This window comes from Drosophila biarmipes, chromosome X (genome assembly GCF_025231255.1).
Source record: "Drosophila biarmipes strain raj3 chromosome X, RU_DBia_V1.1, whole genome shotgun sequence".
Classification (NCBI taxonomy): Eukaryota; Metazoa; Arthropoda; class Insecta; order Diptera; family Drosophilidae; genus Drosophila; species Drosophila biarmipes.
In genome coordinates, this window is record NC_066611.1 from 2,589,474 (window position 1) to 2,606,153 (window position 16,680).

The 16,680-nt window shown below is 48.3% G+C and overlaps 2 protein-coding genes across 3 annotated transcripts; one reads left to right on the top strand and one right to left on the bottom strand.

Annotated features, from left to right (window-relative positions):
• Positions 1–207: 207 nt before the first annotated feature.
• LOC108035773 (mucin-17) lies at positions 208–13,707 on the bottom strand. Of its 2 annotated transcripts, XM_017111479.3 has the most exons (6): positions 13,328–13,707; positions 11,971–12,576; positions 10,660–11,911; positions 1,136–6,292; positions 749–976; positions 208–685 (listed from the first exon to the last, which is right to left on the bottom strand). In XM_017111479.3, exons 1-6 carry the CDS (start codon positions 13,331–13,333, stop codon positions 495–497), a joined length of 7,440 nt encoding a protein of 2,479 aa, XP_016966968.1. In that variant the 5' UTR covers positions 13,334–13,707; the 3' UTR covers positions 208–494. The 2 variants fall into 2 exon arrangements, with proteins under 2 accessions (XP_016966968.1, XP_016966969.1); XM_017111480.3 differs by lacking the exons at positions 10,660–11,911; positions 11,971–12,576; positions 13,328–13,707 and adding an exon at positions 7,013–7,203.
• Positions 8,464–10,627, top strand: LOC108035774 (sulfite oxidase, mitochondrial). The gene is made up of 2 exons (XM_017111481.3): positions 8,464–9,661; positions 9,721–10,627. Exons 1-2 carry the CDS (start codon positions 8,761–8,763, stop codon positions 10,533–10,535), a joined length of 1,716 nt encoding a protein of 571 aa, XP_016966970.1. The 5' UTR covers positions 8,464–8,760; the 3' UTR covers positions 10,536–10,627.
• Positions 13,708–16,680: the final 2,973 nt, after the last annotated feature.

Consider the following 16,680-nt stretch of genomic DNA (forward strand, 5'->3'; position numbering starts at 1 on the left):
ATTTTCCCTGCAGCTGAAGAAATCGCGAAATGAATGATGAATTTTACAATACAATTGAAAGATTCATGCTTATAAGTCCATTTGTTCGCTTGAGCCATCCAGAATGGTTGATCGGATTTACTCGATCGATTCAAAGGGCTCTTCGAGTAGACTGCGGCTGATTGTTTTTCCCTTAAGTTTGCATAATAAAGTATGTGAAAAATCGGGTTTGTTATTTACTAGTACATACATCTTATGAAATGTATTTATACAGACACAAGCTTTGCTTAATCCTAAAGATTTGCACTTACAACTAGAAATGGAAAAAAGTTCCATAGATTTACAATTTCTACTCTATATATATATATATATAATTTTATTTATATATATATAATAATTTTCAACGATACTCATTCGTTTTTTCCTGGAGCCTTAAGGTCATTTGTATTTGCACACGTTCAAGGACTGTTCCCGCTGTTCGATGGAGGTGGATGTGGACGTGGGTTCCATTCGAGCTAGGCACAGATCTTGCCCTGCTGCTGGCTCTGCAGCTGCTGCTGCTTCTTCTCGCGCTCCCTGCGACGCAGCTTCTTGCGCCGGCGGTCGATGACCGTCAGCTCGCCCTTGATGGTGTTGTAGGCCTTGCGCAGATCCTGGATCTGCTTGCGCAGGATCGTGATGCACTCGTCCGAGCTAAGCGCGGGATCTGGAGATACGAGAGCGTGTTAGAAGAAGCACAGGAGGACCAGGAACGTTGCGAAGTACTCACCCAGCTCTACGAGGAAGTTGTATGGACATGGACGTACTCCCGGCGTGTTGCCCGCTTGGATTCCCTGCTGCACGGACGCCTGCTGCTGCTGCAGGAGCGGCTGTTGCTGCTGCGGCTGAGCGTTGCCCTGGGGCAGCATTTGCTGGCGGGCGCTCTGCCGCTGCTGCTGGTGCTGTTGTCCTACGGTTGGCGCTATGTTGTCCGAGTTGTCATCGGTATCGGATCCCGCTGGAAGAGTCAAGTTTAGGTGGTTAGTGTTGCAATCTCTAAGCTGAAAAGTTTGATGAAGCGAGTTTTGTTTTAAGCGCTTATTTTACCAGTAACATAGTCATCGACCTACGCAATATATCCAAAATGCGTTTAATTATTGACCGCGGAATATCTTACCTGTGGTAGCGGTGGTTTTCTGGCTGCGCATCCCGGACACCTGGCGTCGTCTCTTCCCCAGGGATTGGAGTTGAGCAGCCACGGCGGCCGTCGTCTGGGCGCTCATCGGCAGCTGTTTCCGTGTTCGCTTGCGCTTGTTGAGTGTCTCCAGTCCGCTTGAGTCCTCGTGCCCGTGGTCGGCACTCTTTTTGGTCTCCTCGCCGCTCTCATCCTGACTAGCCGAGTCCGGCGAACTATTGGGTGCCGAGGGAATAACCTCTACCGTCTTGGCCGCTTGTGCCTGCTGTCCGGTTTGTACTTGTGGCTGCTGCTGTGGCTGGATGGCAGCAACCGCTTCGGGTGGCGGTGTTTCAGGGGGCAGGGGCGTTATGCCCATAATAGCCAACGCTGAACCCACGGCGGCTGGCAGCTGCTCAGAGCCACCGTAATTGGGGGCCGGACTGCCCGGTATGGTTTCCTCGCAGAGCAAATTGATGGATTCGTTGTGGGGATCGCTGATCAGAGGCGAACTGGCCGCCGGCGCCACAACATTAAACAGTTCCTTGCCCACGGCGTGCATTACAAAAGGTCGCGCCACCACTGTGGCACTGCTGTTGGGCGCTTCGGCCATCTCCGCATCTAATATGTAGCTGGCGGGAATCTCCGGTGCAGCCGGAAGGACGCTGCCCGACTGCTGGTGCTGCTGGGGGAAATTCGAGATTACAGTGGGTGGTCCGCCGCCGGCCGCTGCTATTACGCTTCCGGCTGAGGGTAATCCTCCTGCTGCTGTCACTGCTCCGCCCGCTGCTGTATAGGCCTTCAGCAACAATCCCCCTGGTTCTTTAGGTGCGCTGAGGAACGGTGACATTAGAACAGGAACTGGCGAGCTCGGTGTGGAGCCTGGACTTTGGCGCATGGCGGCGGAGGCCACCATGAGGGCCGGAGTGGCCACCACCACAGAGGCGGGGATCTCGGGCAGCACAATAGGGATGCCGAAAGAGCTTATGTTTTTCGCCTGACCCACCTCTTCCTGCTGTTGGAGCTTGGCGAGCGGCGGAGGCCGAGTCACCGCAGCAAGTTTCCCAGCAAAGGAGCTGCCCTCCGAGGGCTTCAGGGGAATGGGAGCCTGTATTCCGGGCAGGGCCTTGGCACTGACTTCCAACTTAACGGGAGCAGGAACTGGGGGCGTTGGAGTGCTGCTGCTGGTGCCCTCCGTCTCGACGGTAACCGTCGTCACCATAGTGGCCGTAGTGGTCTGACCCTCCTCTTGCCCAGATCCCGGGCTCTTTTGCTCGCCAGTCGTTGTGGTGGTGGTGTGCTCCTCTGCAATTACATCCTCGATGACCAGACGCTGCTCGGAGTCGGTGCTGTCCATGGACTCGTCCGAGAAACCTGCTCCTGCGGTGGCCGTGGAGTTCGGCGTATGGGCGGCGGGCGGAGTTCCTGCCGTAGAGCTGGCCAGGGACAGGGCTCCGCCCACTGGCGTCTTCCGCTGTTGGATGGCACACTCGAGTTTCTGGATTGTCTCGCTCAACTCGCTGTTCTTCGCGGGAAGCGAAGATTCTAGAATGGACTTGGTTTCCGGACTGCTGGTCGCTGGACCCGGTCTGTAAAGTTCACCCAGCAGGGGACCCGTTTGTATTTTGAGTGGTTCGCTCAGCAACTTAAGAGTATCCAGCTTAATGGCACTGCTGCATAGTTCCAGTTTGGCTGGCGGGGTGGGCACCACTTCCTCACTCCCCGAAGTCTTGGCAGCGGCGATGGGTTCTGCTTGGGGCTTGCTCTTGTTGTTCTCTACCTCCTCCTTTTTCTGGCTGATAGCCTTCAGCACCTTGTCCGCTATGGAGCTGGGCTTCTGCTCATAGCTTCCGGCATCCAAATCAAAGGGACCTGCTGCTCCGGCCAGCAAGATTTTAACGTTCTCCAGTTTCTCCAGCTTGTTGTCCTTGGACTCGCCAGAACTGTAGCCACTGCCCTCGTTGGATGTGCTTAGCTCGAACACGTTTCTGGTTTCGATGAACGGGCTGCCGACGATATGGGGAGCAGGCGGCTTGTTGGCATTGGAGGATTGGGGTGGAGTGCTCAACTTGGGCGAGGCAAGAACTGCACTAGCTCCTGTGGGTGGTGTGCTGGGGCAGCTCAGAACTGCTGTGGGCGTTGGAGTTATCACTGGCGTTACTGGGGCTGGGATCGACACACTTGTTGGCAGAGACGGTGGTCCAGGAGTTGTCGGAGGCTGCAGCGCATCCGTTAGCGCACGAGTGGTTTCCTGGACAGTCTGCGCCAATTCCTCATTCAGGGCGGTGATGTTGAGATTGAAACTGGGTGACTTCCTCAATGCATCGAAGGGTGTGGCGTGATGCGGAGCCAGTTGGCTAGGTGTAGAAGAAGCGGACAGTAAGGCTTGGCCACTCGATGAGGTTGGCGTATTCAAAGACGCCCCTGACGCCGCATGGGCTGCTGATCCTGGCGGAGTGTGCATCTTCACTGGATTACTAGTTGCAGGAGACACTTGTCCTATAGGCTGTAGCACCTTTAATGTGGATGGCGTTAGCTGCTGCGCCTTCTGTTCCGGCGGTTGCTGGACTTGGTCCTTGTCTTGCTTGTAGATCTTCGGCTTTTCCAGGCTCAAGGCGGGTTCTTTCAATGGAGAACCCCTCTTCTTTAGCTTGGGCGCTGTCAGTCCGGTTATTGCTGTCGTCATTGGATTGTAGCTACGCTCGTGGCCAGCGGGAGGCAGCTGGTGCTGCTCCAGACTCTGCAGCATTGCGCTGGCCTTAAGTGCTTGCTTCCTCGCCGCCGAGCTGACCACCGCCGCGGCTGAAGTGGAGGCACTTGCTGTTCCGCCAGATCCCGAGGCTCCTGGTGTTGGCATCACTGCCGTGATTACGGAGGCTCCTGCACCCACAACTGCTCCGCCTCCCGTGGCTCCGGCAGCCACAGTTCCGCCCACAGAGGCCATCGGAGAAATGCGCTTCTCGAACTCAAAGGGCTCAGTGTCCTTAAACTCATAGACATCCGAGGACAGTAATTTTCGTATGCTGAGTCCCAATCCTGTGGCAGTGCCTCCACTGCTGCTGTATTTTGACTCCTTGGCAGCACCTGATGAGCTTGGTGGCGCAGCATTGCCTGGCTGTGATGCCGCTGCCGTCGCCGTTGGCCCCGGCGCAGTGCCACTACTAATCTCAAGCTTGCTCATATCCGGCAGGGAACGAGTGGCCGAACTGGAACTCGCCGCAGATCCGGTAGAACACAAGGAACTGGACGAGGAGGAGGACGACGATGGCGAACAAGCTGCTGGCATTTCCACTTTTAAGTTGGCCACTGGTTCGGCAAACTTCTTCGACTCCTGACCTGATAGAGAAGAGCCAGAGGCAGTTGCAGCTGCTCCACCAGATTGCTTCTTTACTTGATCTAGCTTTTTGGGCACATGTTGTTCCGAGGACTTCTTGCCACCGATGGTTAGGTGCTTCTCTACAATCACCGATGTGTATTTGGCCGTAGAAGATCCCGGCACGGACGAACTTGCTGCTTGGGGCGCTGAGGCATTCCCGAACCTAGCTGGTGCTATGAGAGCCGTAGGTTTGATGTCCGCACCCGACAAAAAGGGCTTGGTCTTCGGTTCCTCATCCTTGGGCTCCGTTTTAGGTTCGATTTTAAGGGGTTCTTCCTTGACAGCCAGCTCTCTTTTGGTCACTGGTTCGTGATGTGACTTGGAGGTACTGGACATCGATTCCTTCTTGCCTGCGCCTGCTCCCTTTGGTTGTTTGCGGTAGTCGGAGGACTGCGAGTCCTCGTCCACGTAGGACTCGGTTTCGGAGGAAAGCTCCGTGGAGCTGCTCTTGGCCGAGGACTCCTGCTTGGGCTCCTTCTTGATGTCTTGTAGGGCTGGCTCAGCAGAAGACTCTTGCTTTGCGATATCTTTTCGGTCTTCGTTGGTCGCAGAATTCGTTAGTAGTTTCGGCTGGAATCCCTTCAGCTCCGATCGAATCTCGCTGAGATCGTAGTCGCGTCCCTTGGCGGAAGCGGCGCCACTGCTCATGGCACGATTGCCTCCAGCGCGGGATCCCCGCACAGAGGCAGCCTGTTGTTGCTGCTGCTTGGAGGGAGCGGCTCGGGCCGCCGCCGGCTCATCATCTTCCTCATCCTCTTCGGAGTCATCGCTGGGATGGGGAGCTGGGGCCGTGGAGGAAGCCCTGCTGGCCACCCTTCCCTTTCCGGGCTGCTGTGCCTTTCCCGTTTGGGGTTTCTCTTTGGCACTCTGTCTCTTTGGACGTCGCACTGGCTCATCCGAGTCCGAATCCGATTCGGAAGCCATCGAGGCATCTGAAACGCGTCGTGGAGTGGTGGTACCAGGCACAACTCTAGTCGGTCGCTTTTTCATCTGTGGCTGCAGTTGCGTCTGGGAAGCAGCTGGCGACTTGGTGCGAGCGGAATGGGGCACCACCGATGAGGGTGTCGTGGAGCGCGGTGGCATGGAGTCGCTGCGCCCCCGTCCCCGCTTCGCGCCTCCCGTCGTCGGCGTCTTGACCACAGTGGACAGCAGCGAAGGAGTGGAGCTGGCTCCTCCCAGGGATCCAGACGGCAATGGAGCGCCTGGTCCAGAGGAATTTCCTGCTGATGGTGGCATTTTGGAGAACCCATCCTTGCCGGTCTGAAGCTTATCCGCTACTCCCGGCGGCTGCGAGCCCTGCACCGAAAGGGAGCCGCCTCCTCCTCCGCCACTACCACTGTTGGCACTGCTGGTGCTTATGGTTCGGGTCTTTTGCTTGGACCCTTTGGTCAGGTTCTCGGCAATCCGTTCTCGCGGCACCCACTCATCGTAGCGATTGTTCCAGCCCGTGTAGTGGACCAGGTACATGGGCACTCCGCGTTGGACACTGATTTCGATAACCTTGGCCTCGTAAGTGCTGCCGTGCGAGCTGGGCGACTTCTTCTCGTGGTAGTTGACCTTCAGCTTGTCCCCGATCCCCACCACAAAGTCGCCGGTGTCGATTTTCTCCACGCTAATCTTCTCCTTCTTGCGCTTGCCGCTGCTCGCTTGCTTTTCCTCCTTGTCTTTGTCCTTTTCCTTGTCCGCCTGCTTGCTCCGCTGATGCTTCTCCTTCTTGGTGGACGCCGGTTGGGAGGTGGCGGATGCAGCGGACGTGCCTGCGCCGGCAGGAGGCGGTGCAGCGACTGGAAAAACAAAAAAGTGGTTTGTTATTTATCGCTATCATTGTATATTGTTTTATGAACATTTTTGAAACCAGCTGTATATCATTTACAGCGCATATTGTAAGATGAGCCACGTTGAATTTTAGGGTTCTAATAAAATATATTCATTTCTTGTAAACTTTATTCCAAAATTAAATGTAAATGTGTAGGATGATATGGTTCGATTATTTTTAATCCTGTTTTAAACTTTTTTTATATAGTCAGTTCTAAAATCTAGATAAAAAGCTTATTGAACTCGAAATTCAGCATTTACTTTATAAAATAGACTGCACTACTCTATTATTTAGTTAATCCTCGAACCAAATAATGACAACTAAATTACGTTTTTGACAATTCACAAATTTTGAGACACCTTTGTTAGAAAATAAACAAGATTCCGAGGAAGAGTGCTTTAAAAGTCAATATATAAGCAATATAAAGCAATGTTTATTACTATATACACATGTACATATGTAGCACACAAAATTTTAAAATTAAAAATATTTATTTTTTATTTTTATTTTATAAATGCTCCCCAAATAGAAAGAGAGGGCTGGTTTATCCATTAGCAGTTCCCTCCATCAGAGACCAAAAAAGCAAAACAAACAAGTGGCTGTGAAGTAAAAAGTATTTCCAAAATATCTGTACGAACACAAAACTTCTTTTGTTTTCGCTTATCTTTTGTATCCATAGGCAGTATACCTCGAATAGGAAAGAGAAAGAAGATAGTTTCCTCCCTCATCAATACACCAAACAATTCGATGAACAACGAAGCAACAAGTGCTTTGTCAGAACATTTTATCTACAGACTTGAGCATTTTTGCGAGCCCAGTTCCTTTACTAACATGTATTTTTAGTTAATTACTCTTCTCCGACTGCTTATGTTGACGTCGATGATTGTATCGATACTTTCTGGTTCCATTTCTGTCTGAAATACTTCGTGCGTGACACAGAAAAAAACACAGGAGTTTAAGTCGTAGTTCGTATACCCTTACAACTCTTTAAAACGTTGACATATTTCGGAATATTTCATTTATGACGTTTCGTATTAAAATTTGGATAAGATCAAATCCAAGCCTGAAGATTTTAAAATCTCGTAACCAATTTTAGACAAGAAAACCTTGAGTATAATTTTGAAGTTTCTTAATAAATGTTGGACAAAAAACTTTAGTTTAACTAAACCTATTAAATTTTGGATGAGATCAAATCCAAATGTAAATATTTTAGATCCTATACATTTCAACCAATTTTTTACCAAAAAACATAGTGAAACAACTTTACAAGTTTCGGAATATTTTAATTTAAATCAGTATGATATTTCGTAATAAATTTGGAGAGGATCAAAACCAATCTAAACTTTTTAAAATCCTGTAATTTCAACCAATTTTGGACAAGAAAATCTTTGGTATTAGTAAACATCATACTGATTTAAATTAAAATATTTTGAAAATATAACTTTACAATTTTCGAAATATTTAAACTTAAATAATTTTTTTAATAAAATTGGAGAGATTTAAAATCAAATATCTTAAAGAAGATCTTAAAATGCTGTTATTTCAACCAATTTTTGACAAGAAAATCTTCAGTATGACTTTAAAGATTAGTAATACATTTTGAAGAGGATCAAACCCAAGTCTACTAATTCTAAAATCTCCTCATTTCAACCAGTTTTTAACAAAGAAATCTTTTATACAGCTTTAATATTTTCGAAATATTAATTCTGAAGACTTTAAGATCTCGTAATTTCAACCAATTTACAAGAAAATCTTTAGTATAACTTTGATGTTTTGTATTAAATTTTGGATAAGATCAAATACAAATCGGATTAGTATAAAATGTCCTAGTTTCAAAAAATTTGACAGGAAAATCTTTACTATTTAAAGAAGTAGAGCACTTAAAACTGAGTTTCCTTTACCCAATCTAATGGCCCAGTTAGATCATTTACAATAGCTTGAAAAGTAATCGAAATATATACCTTTTCCGGTCATTTTGACATTTTTATTTAAGTACTAATAATTGTTTTACTTTCAATTTAGTATTGTTTGAAAATGTGTGCCCTTAAAACTGTTAATTCCTATACTTGTTTTTGGCCAAAACCGTGATACCCACCGAAAGGGTATAAAAACCAGCCGAAGCAGGGTTGTCTGGTGTGCCTAATATCGAACGGGGAGTGTTTTGTAGTGTGTTCCGTTGTCAACAAGCGTTTTGTAAACACCCGAATTAGCGCTATTTAAGATTGCTTATCACACAAACCCTCGCAGATTTGGGGCAGAGGCTGCCGGGGCCAATGACGCCACTGGACAAATACGAGACATATCACTAGGGGGCCACATAAATCAATAACTCGACAGATTCATTGCTGCCCGCAAGAAGCAGAGCGGAGGAGCTTGAGATTGGACTGTATTTCTTTCAAAACAGCAAGTGTTTTCCCGGTTTTGGGTTACATAACCATGCGCTTGCTGAGGCGCAGCTGGGCGAGATGGCTCCACCAGAGACAGCCACAGCCTCACCGGCGGTTTCTGTTGACCACCAGTCGGGGGAGCGATGGAGAACGGGAGCAGCAGCAGCAGCACAGCAAGTGGACTGCCCCGAGCAGTAGAGCAGAGCAAATGCTCTACGCCGGCTTCTGGGTAGGTGGCCTGACCCTGGGCTACTACTGGCTGACCCACAGGAACAACCATGTGCTGCTCGAGGAGCAGAAGGCTTCAGACGAGGAGGAGCAGGAGGCGCTGGCCCGACTCTGGCACGTGACCCTCAGAAAGGAGCTGCCCACCTACAAGGCCGACCAGGTGGAGCAGCACAACTGCCCCGAGAAAGGCATTTGGGTGACCTACGGCCTGGGCGTGTATGATGTCACCGACTTTGCCGAGAATCATCCAGGTGGCGATAAGATCTTGATGGCTGCCGGCAGCGCCATAGATCCATTTTGGGCCATCTACCAGCAGCACAACACGCTGGAGGTTTTAGAGCTCCTGGAAGGCTTTCGCATTGGCAACCTGGAGGGCGAACTGGTGGCGAGTGTTGACGATGAGTTGGGCTCGCCCTGGTCGCAGGAGCCGCAGCGCCATGCCCTGCTCAAGCCAGCCTCCAAGAGACCCTTCAACGCAGAGCCGCCCATTGGCCTGCTGGCCGAGCAGTTCTACACGCCCAACGATCTGTTCTACGTGCGCAACCACCTACCAGTGCCCGTAATCAGTCCGGAGGACTACGAGCTAGAGATCGAGGGTGGCAAAAAGAAAAAGACCCTGAACTTGGAGGGGATCAAGGCCCTTCCCAAACACTCGGTGACTGCGGCCATCATGTGCGGTGGCAATCGGCGCTCCGAGATGACGAAAGTTAAGGCGGTTAAGGGTGAGTGGTCCGGATGGACTTGTTAACTATTTTCCAATCTCTATATTTTCCTTCCCTAGGTCTTTCGTGGGGAGCCGGCGCAGTGGGCAATGCCAAATGGTCCGGAGTTCGACTCTGCGACGTTCTGCAGCAGCTGGGTGTGGAGCCGGACGAGACCAAGCACGTGATTTTCGAGGGTGCCGACGTGGATCCCACTTCCCACCCGTACGGAGCATCGATTCCACTGGCCAAGGCTCTGGATCCCCGGGGAGATGTCATCCTGGCCTACGAGATGAACGATGAGCCACTGAGCCGAGACCATGGCTACCCCATCCGAGTGATTGTGCCCGGCACCGTGGGAGCCCGCAATGTCAAGTGGCTGACGCGGATTGTGGTTGCAGATCGGGAATCGGACTCACACTGGCAGCAGAACGACTATAAGGGCTTCAGTCCCAGCACGGATTGGGACACGGTAGACTTTAGCAAGTCGGAAGCCATCCAGGCCATGCCGGTGACCTCGGCCATCTGTACTCCGCAGCCAGGGTCCAGGGTCAAAATAGATGACGACGAGGGACACATCGCAGTGAAGGGATACGCGTGGAGCGGAGGCGGTAGGAAGATAGTGCGGGTGGACCTGAGCAACGATGAGGGCTTGAGTTGGCATGTGGCCGAACTGGAGCAGGAGGATATACCAGACGGCAGACACTACGGTTGGTCACTGTGGAGCGCTCGTCTACCCGTTTCTGAGGCTCAAAGGAAAGCTGGGGACGTGGAAATCTGGGCCAAGGCCGTCGACTCAGCGTACAATGTGCAGCCGGAGAAGTTCGAGCACATATGGAATCTGCGTGGCGTTTTGGCCAATGCCTATCACAAAGTCAAAGTGAAAATAATCTAAAGCTGATCAAATATGAGCAACATATACGTTTCTTTTTAGAAACATAGGAACTGAAGATTGCCTACACACGAAATAAAGAATTGATTTCTGAAGCCCGGTCCCTTTCTTCTTGGTTTTCACTTACCCGATGGTGAGGCATCACGACTGCGCTGCATCTCCGCGGAATTGGCCTTGCTGGAGGCGGAGGCACTACTGCCCGAGCTAGTGTTGGTCTCCTTTTCCATGCTGTGCCTGGTAGAAGCTGCAGCCGCAGCCGCTGCCTTAATCTTGGCCAGCGGCAGATCCGACTCGGCGTCTTTGTTGCTTCCAGCACTCGGAGCGGCTGTCGACCCTCCGGAAGTGGCTGACGATGAGTTGGCTGGCGTGGAAGGTGCTCCCGAAGTGGCTGGTGTGACTGTAGATGACCCGCTGGCAGCCGGTCCGGTGACTGAGGCAGTCGAAGAGTTTTGGGCTGCTGTGGATTTTTCCTCGTACTTTTCCACTAAGCTCTTGACCTTTCCCTGTTGACTGCTAGCCGCTGAGCCCTTTCTTTGCTTCTTTGGCGGCTCCACCACCACGCTAGACTCGCTGGTGTTGCCGGACTCCTCGGCTGCGGATTGGGAAGCGGTGGATACGGCTCTGGCCGGTGTAGAAGAAGCTGTCGCGGCTGCTGCACTGCTCGAAGTCGAAGCCACGACGCTTGTCTGATTGGGCTGGGCCAGTTTGCTGATGGTTTCCGTCTTTGTGGTCTCCATGGGCTTCGGGGACGCCACAGAGTTGGCCCGAACCAGGCTCCTGCCCTTGCTGCGGTTGGAATTGCGCGAGGTCATCAACATGGAGCAGCCCAGCTTACGGTGGAAGTCGCCGTATGGCTGCAGGAACTTTTTGTACGCCTGCTTTACCAGATTCATTACGCTCACTGTGCACGGCGTAAAGCCCAGGCGCATGGCAATGAGCTTCCACTGATTTTGCGAGGTAACGCGGTTGTAGCCACCTCGCTTTTGCACCGCCCGAAAGAGACGGTACAGATCCACGTCACGGCTTTGAATGGAGGGCACCTTGTTCAATGGGGTTCCTCTGTCATCCATATACTTGTACAGCTGGGCCACAAAGCGATCCTTCTCCTCGTGCGGCTCATCATCGGAGGAGTCCGAGTCGATCTCGCCCTCGTCATCGCTTGAGATGTTTGAAAGGCCGAACAACGAGTCCCTGTCCCAGTGGGCAGGAAGTATGCTGCTATCCAGGAACTCGAGGGCCGCCTGCACAGCAGGCACATCTTGTTTGCTGGCCACTTCGCGTGTGAACTCGGTGGCCTCCTTCTTGGGCACCGTGTAATAGCGGCCGTCCTTGAACGAGCGCACCAGGTACTCGTCCTTTACTCGAATGCGGACAGTGGCCTGGCAGGAATGCAAATATGAACAATCTGGTGCTGACTCTTGATACCAACTGGACTTACCTGTGCTGTGGGCGCCACCACCAAAGCGGGGAACCACTTCTCTTTGTCTTTCTTCTTGGACTCGGTCTCTACACACACCACCTTCCCGATGTTCTCCTCCTTTTCGTTGACGACCTCCTTGGCATCGCTTTCTTCATCGTCTTCTGAACTGTCTTCGTTCAAGTGGCCGCGGCGTCTGCCCCTTCGTCCACCCACCACAGGATTGCCAAAGTGCTCTGGGTGGGTCAGGGGCAGCTGATCCAGCGTCTCGCTCTCGTTGAAGTGCCGGCCACTCTTTAGGCACAGAGCCGTTCGCCTCAGTGTGGTGATATCTCCATCGTCGAAGACCACCGTGTACTGCGAGCAATCCTGGATCTTGGTGATGGTCGCCTCGACGATTTCCTTGCGATCCGGATGACGCACCTCCACCACGGCACTCACGCGCAGTTGACCCGTCGGCGCCTTAATGGCATCATCAGAGACGATGCCAGAGCCCAGTCCCTGCTTGTAGGCCACCTTCACCTTGATGTTGCGCACCACCTTGCTAACCTTTGCCTCGCAGAAGGCGCCCTTGTACTTGGCACTCACCTCCGTGCCCACGGGCAGCGATGGCGGATCGTCCATTTGCTAAGAGTAAGAGTAAGGTGTATATTCATGATAATTAATACAGTTTTATAACGAGCGGACTGCACATTTTGTTAGTGTGCTAGAAGGGATGGCAATTTATCCAGTTCATAAATTACCTTCATCTTGTTTCTCTGGTTTTGAAGATATTTTAGCGTAGTGATACGTGAATTGCTTTGGTACATTTTGAGTTTTAAGAAAGGAGATGTAAGAAATTAGAAATGTAAAATTTCACAAATTCACAGTTGTCAGATAAGTTCAGAGGAACTTTAAGTAGAGATCCCAATAATCTGACAGTTATTGTTAGACTGCTTGGATCGAAGCAAAGACATTATAAGAAAAATATACTAAATTAATAAAATTTAAAAAGGCACCTCTATAAAAAGATTGTTGCAGAAATATTCCTAGTTTTGCTCTCACTTTTTAATACTGTTACCCATAGTAGTATCGTATTTCAATAACAAGCTGGAGGGATCCTATAGGTTTGGGATCATCTGAGGGCATCGTATGGATGGACATTAAGTGCAGTAAAATGAATGAGTAGCATGTGCAGATTATGAACCCAATTTAAGTGGGGACTGCCACGGGAATCAATTACGCGTGCTATGTTTGTGCAATATTACTATTTTCTCTACCGCAAATGAAAAAGAGGCTGGAATCCCCAGATTTATAACACACTTTGCCATGTTTACCACCGAAAAATGGAACAGTTGGCTGGCATTTCGGATGTTTTGTTTTGGTTGTGCCCTCTCACCTGCATCTTAGTCTCGAAATTTCTTTGTTGCAGGGCCAAATGGAAGTGTCGCTCTCACTATCTCCCGGCTGACATCCTGTTTAGCCCTCGATTGAGTCCTCTTAGACCGGTTTTTATCCTTTTGTTTATCCCTGGATTGAAGCGATGCCGCTCTGCTTCTTCCTCCGCTGCTGTACCACCCACAAGGTGCCAGTTCCTCTTCCACGCCGCCTCAGCGCAGGATGCACACAGCAGTTCTGGAAATCTGGTGTCCTCGGTCTCAGATCCTTGTTGAGCAATGCATGGACCAGCTGGGTGTCCTGGATATCGCTTTATTTCCAATAAAACTCCTTTAGTTTACGTTTTTGGCGCATGAAATTTTCGCTAGAGACGGCTGACTGTCGATTGCACTCATCGATGGACGAGATGATAAGCCACGATTTCAGGGATATATCGATAATTATGTGCAGTGTTGAAGGCGCCAATTGTGATTGTACTCAGTACTACTTTAAAATACTCATAGATGGAGCTACTTGAAGCACTGTACAAAATGCGTTAGATGGCAGCACTTTCCATTGAAAATGCGAAATATGCGTTAGGTGGTGCTATTGGAAAACACGCGACTTAGCTAATACCCGAAAAAATACCAGACCTCTCGAGCGATGTTAGCCACCGCGCTAATAGTGAGACCTTTGACCTTTGCAGAAGCGGCGTGGAAACGAAACTTCAAATATCTAGGAAAAAACCACACCGAGTAGACGAAAAAGTACTCTTCGCAGTAAATGGCAGTTCATGTTTTGGAGTTCTGACTGGTTAAGTTACTTTATTTGAAATAAAAGAGTACTGCTTATCAAAACATTTTTCATTGGCATTGAATTTTTATGCTGAAAACCTATCTTCTCTAATAAAATATATTTACTAAAAATTTATTTGTAATGCCAATAAGATTTATTTCAATCAATGATTTATTATCGATGCCACTAAAAAGGGTTATCATTTCAATGATTATTAAAAATCAATGCTAGTGTTTATAGTCACAACTCTGATATGTGTGTATATTCGCATAACTAAAAATCAAAAGTTATTGTGATATTCGACACTTTTAAAAGGCTGATTGGTTCAGAAGAAATTGTGGTGAAAGAAAATAGGTATTTGATGTCAAATTTTGTTACTAATGTTTGGAGAGAAAATAAAATACCAAAATTTGCCATCTATTGGGTATATTTTCATATCAATTTTAACCCCTTATGTTGCCGTATTATATTGGTATTTTCGAACAAAGTCAATCATTTTTCACATTGGATTGATATGCTACACATATCAAAGTTTAAACGAAGTGATGTTATTTTTAATACTAGTATTGTATTTAACATTAAACTGATATGCTACTGTTATACTTTCATATCAAAAAAATATTTATCCTAACGTAAAATTATTCAAACAAAAGTAAAAACCTTACAATTGTATCCAACGTGTTGTTTGTAATTCTCAACTGGGTCTAGCGTTCTCTTCACCGGCACAGTTTAGGCTAGCTCTGTTTTTTCGGGTATCGAGTATTTTTAAAATATCCTATCATATTATCCTTTTTAAAAAATATCAAAATTAGATTTACTACATCACTTTGAAATATAGATACATCAATTCTTTTTTAAAAGGCCTGCAAAAGAAATGCAGAGGTTTTTTTTTATTATCGTGGAGTATATTAACTTTAAAACTGTCCGAGCACGGACATCCAATAAATGAGATGACAGAACTTGGTATTCGGATATTTCATTTAAGGCAGGGTTTCAGTGTATGGTATAAGTGTTGGTCCAGGGGGTGAGTCCGTTGGTCTCCTCCTGATCTGCTCGCTTCTGTCTCGTAGGTTTCACGCATGACTGTTTTGATGTTCTTGCAATCTGTTGCCTTAGCACCCGCTTGTTCTCCGGAACTCCTGTTCCACCCACGGGCAGATAAGCATTTAATGAATAGTTTGCTTCAGGCAGTGAAACATACTAACCATGCTGTTATATATGTTTATACATTTACACATCCCAAACTAAATGCTGTTGTCCATTCCCATGCGCTTTCTAATGTCCATTATTTATTACGGTCTCCCATTTCATGGGATTTGACCCCTCTCTTGTCTAAGGAATCTGAAAACTATTTACCATGCAGGGTTAAGACTCGCTTTTTGCGCACCACGTAGAACTCCAATCAATAATCCTATAATTAAAGACGAGATAACGCTTATCGAGATTATATTTCATCTGACCACTGTTCGGGTTAAGGGTTTAAATTCGCAAAAAACACGCCGCTTCAAAGCGTCCTTCAAAAGATACAGAATGCCAAATGAAAACCCAGAATCCTTTCAATCTTCCTCAAAACGTGAGAATTCGTTCTCGAAAATGGAATAATCAGCACTCAAGGTAAAATATGCAAAGATTGTCTGAAATTCTTAAAGGCTAGGAAATTATGCCATCTCATCTAAAACTTAGACATAGTTTAAATGTAAATAATTATATAATAAACGTAGCTCAAGGCCACACCGAAACATAGATTTTGTGTAATTTTCCATTGCCTTTTAACCTCAGAATAAATAAATACAAATTAATAGTTTAATTTTTATAAAGAATACGCATCGTATGACAATTCACTTGTGAAATTTCGATGCTCATAAATGGGAAGTAAAGTCAATTGGGTGACCTTTTCCTCTCTTATATGTCGTTCTTTCCTACTGCCCCTGGTCCGACTCGGCAAACCCTTGTGCAGGATATTCGCCTTAGTGGTGAAACAGAATCCGGATCTGGTCACGGATAAGTCAAGCGTGGTCAATCGCACACCTTTGGACCCTTGTGACGATTCCAGTGGGGAAATAGTGATATCTCTCCGAACGAGATAATCGAACAGAGTCTAGATGAGGAGAGCAAAGATAAAGTATTCGTGCAGTGTTCCATGGTCGTGTACTTTTTCCTGAAAGTCAACTTTAAAAGCTAGCTCTTTTCCAAAATCGGATATGCTCAAGGATTTTGGCCTTAGGCACCACAATTACCCCAGGAATATCAGCGGACAGGAGCCTGGCCTCCAGTATTTGGGCCCTCCAGAAAAGTGGACGGTGCAACCCAAAGCCCGTATGTTCTGGATCCCCACCAGGTGTGTTTTGTGGTAAAGTCACCACCAATTGGTCCCAATTTGTAATTTCTTGGGCTAGATCCGCTTAGTCTAATGGAGCATGAAGACAGTACGCCGCGGAAATTGTTATTTTACCAGACGATGTCAATTAATTGATCTTTGCACAGTGTAGCTCAGGCTCTTCGAATTGAATACCACATCTCAAAAATATAAAAGCTCCACCACGTATTCCATTGTTAGGGTGGAATGGGTTTACTATCAAG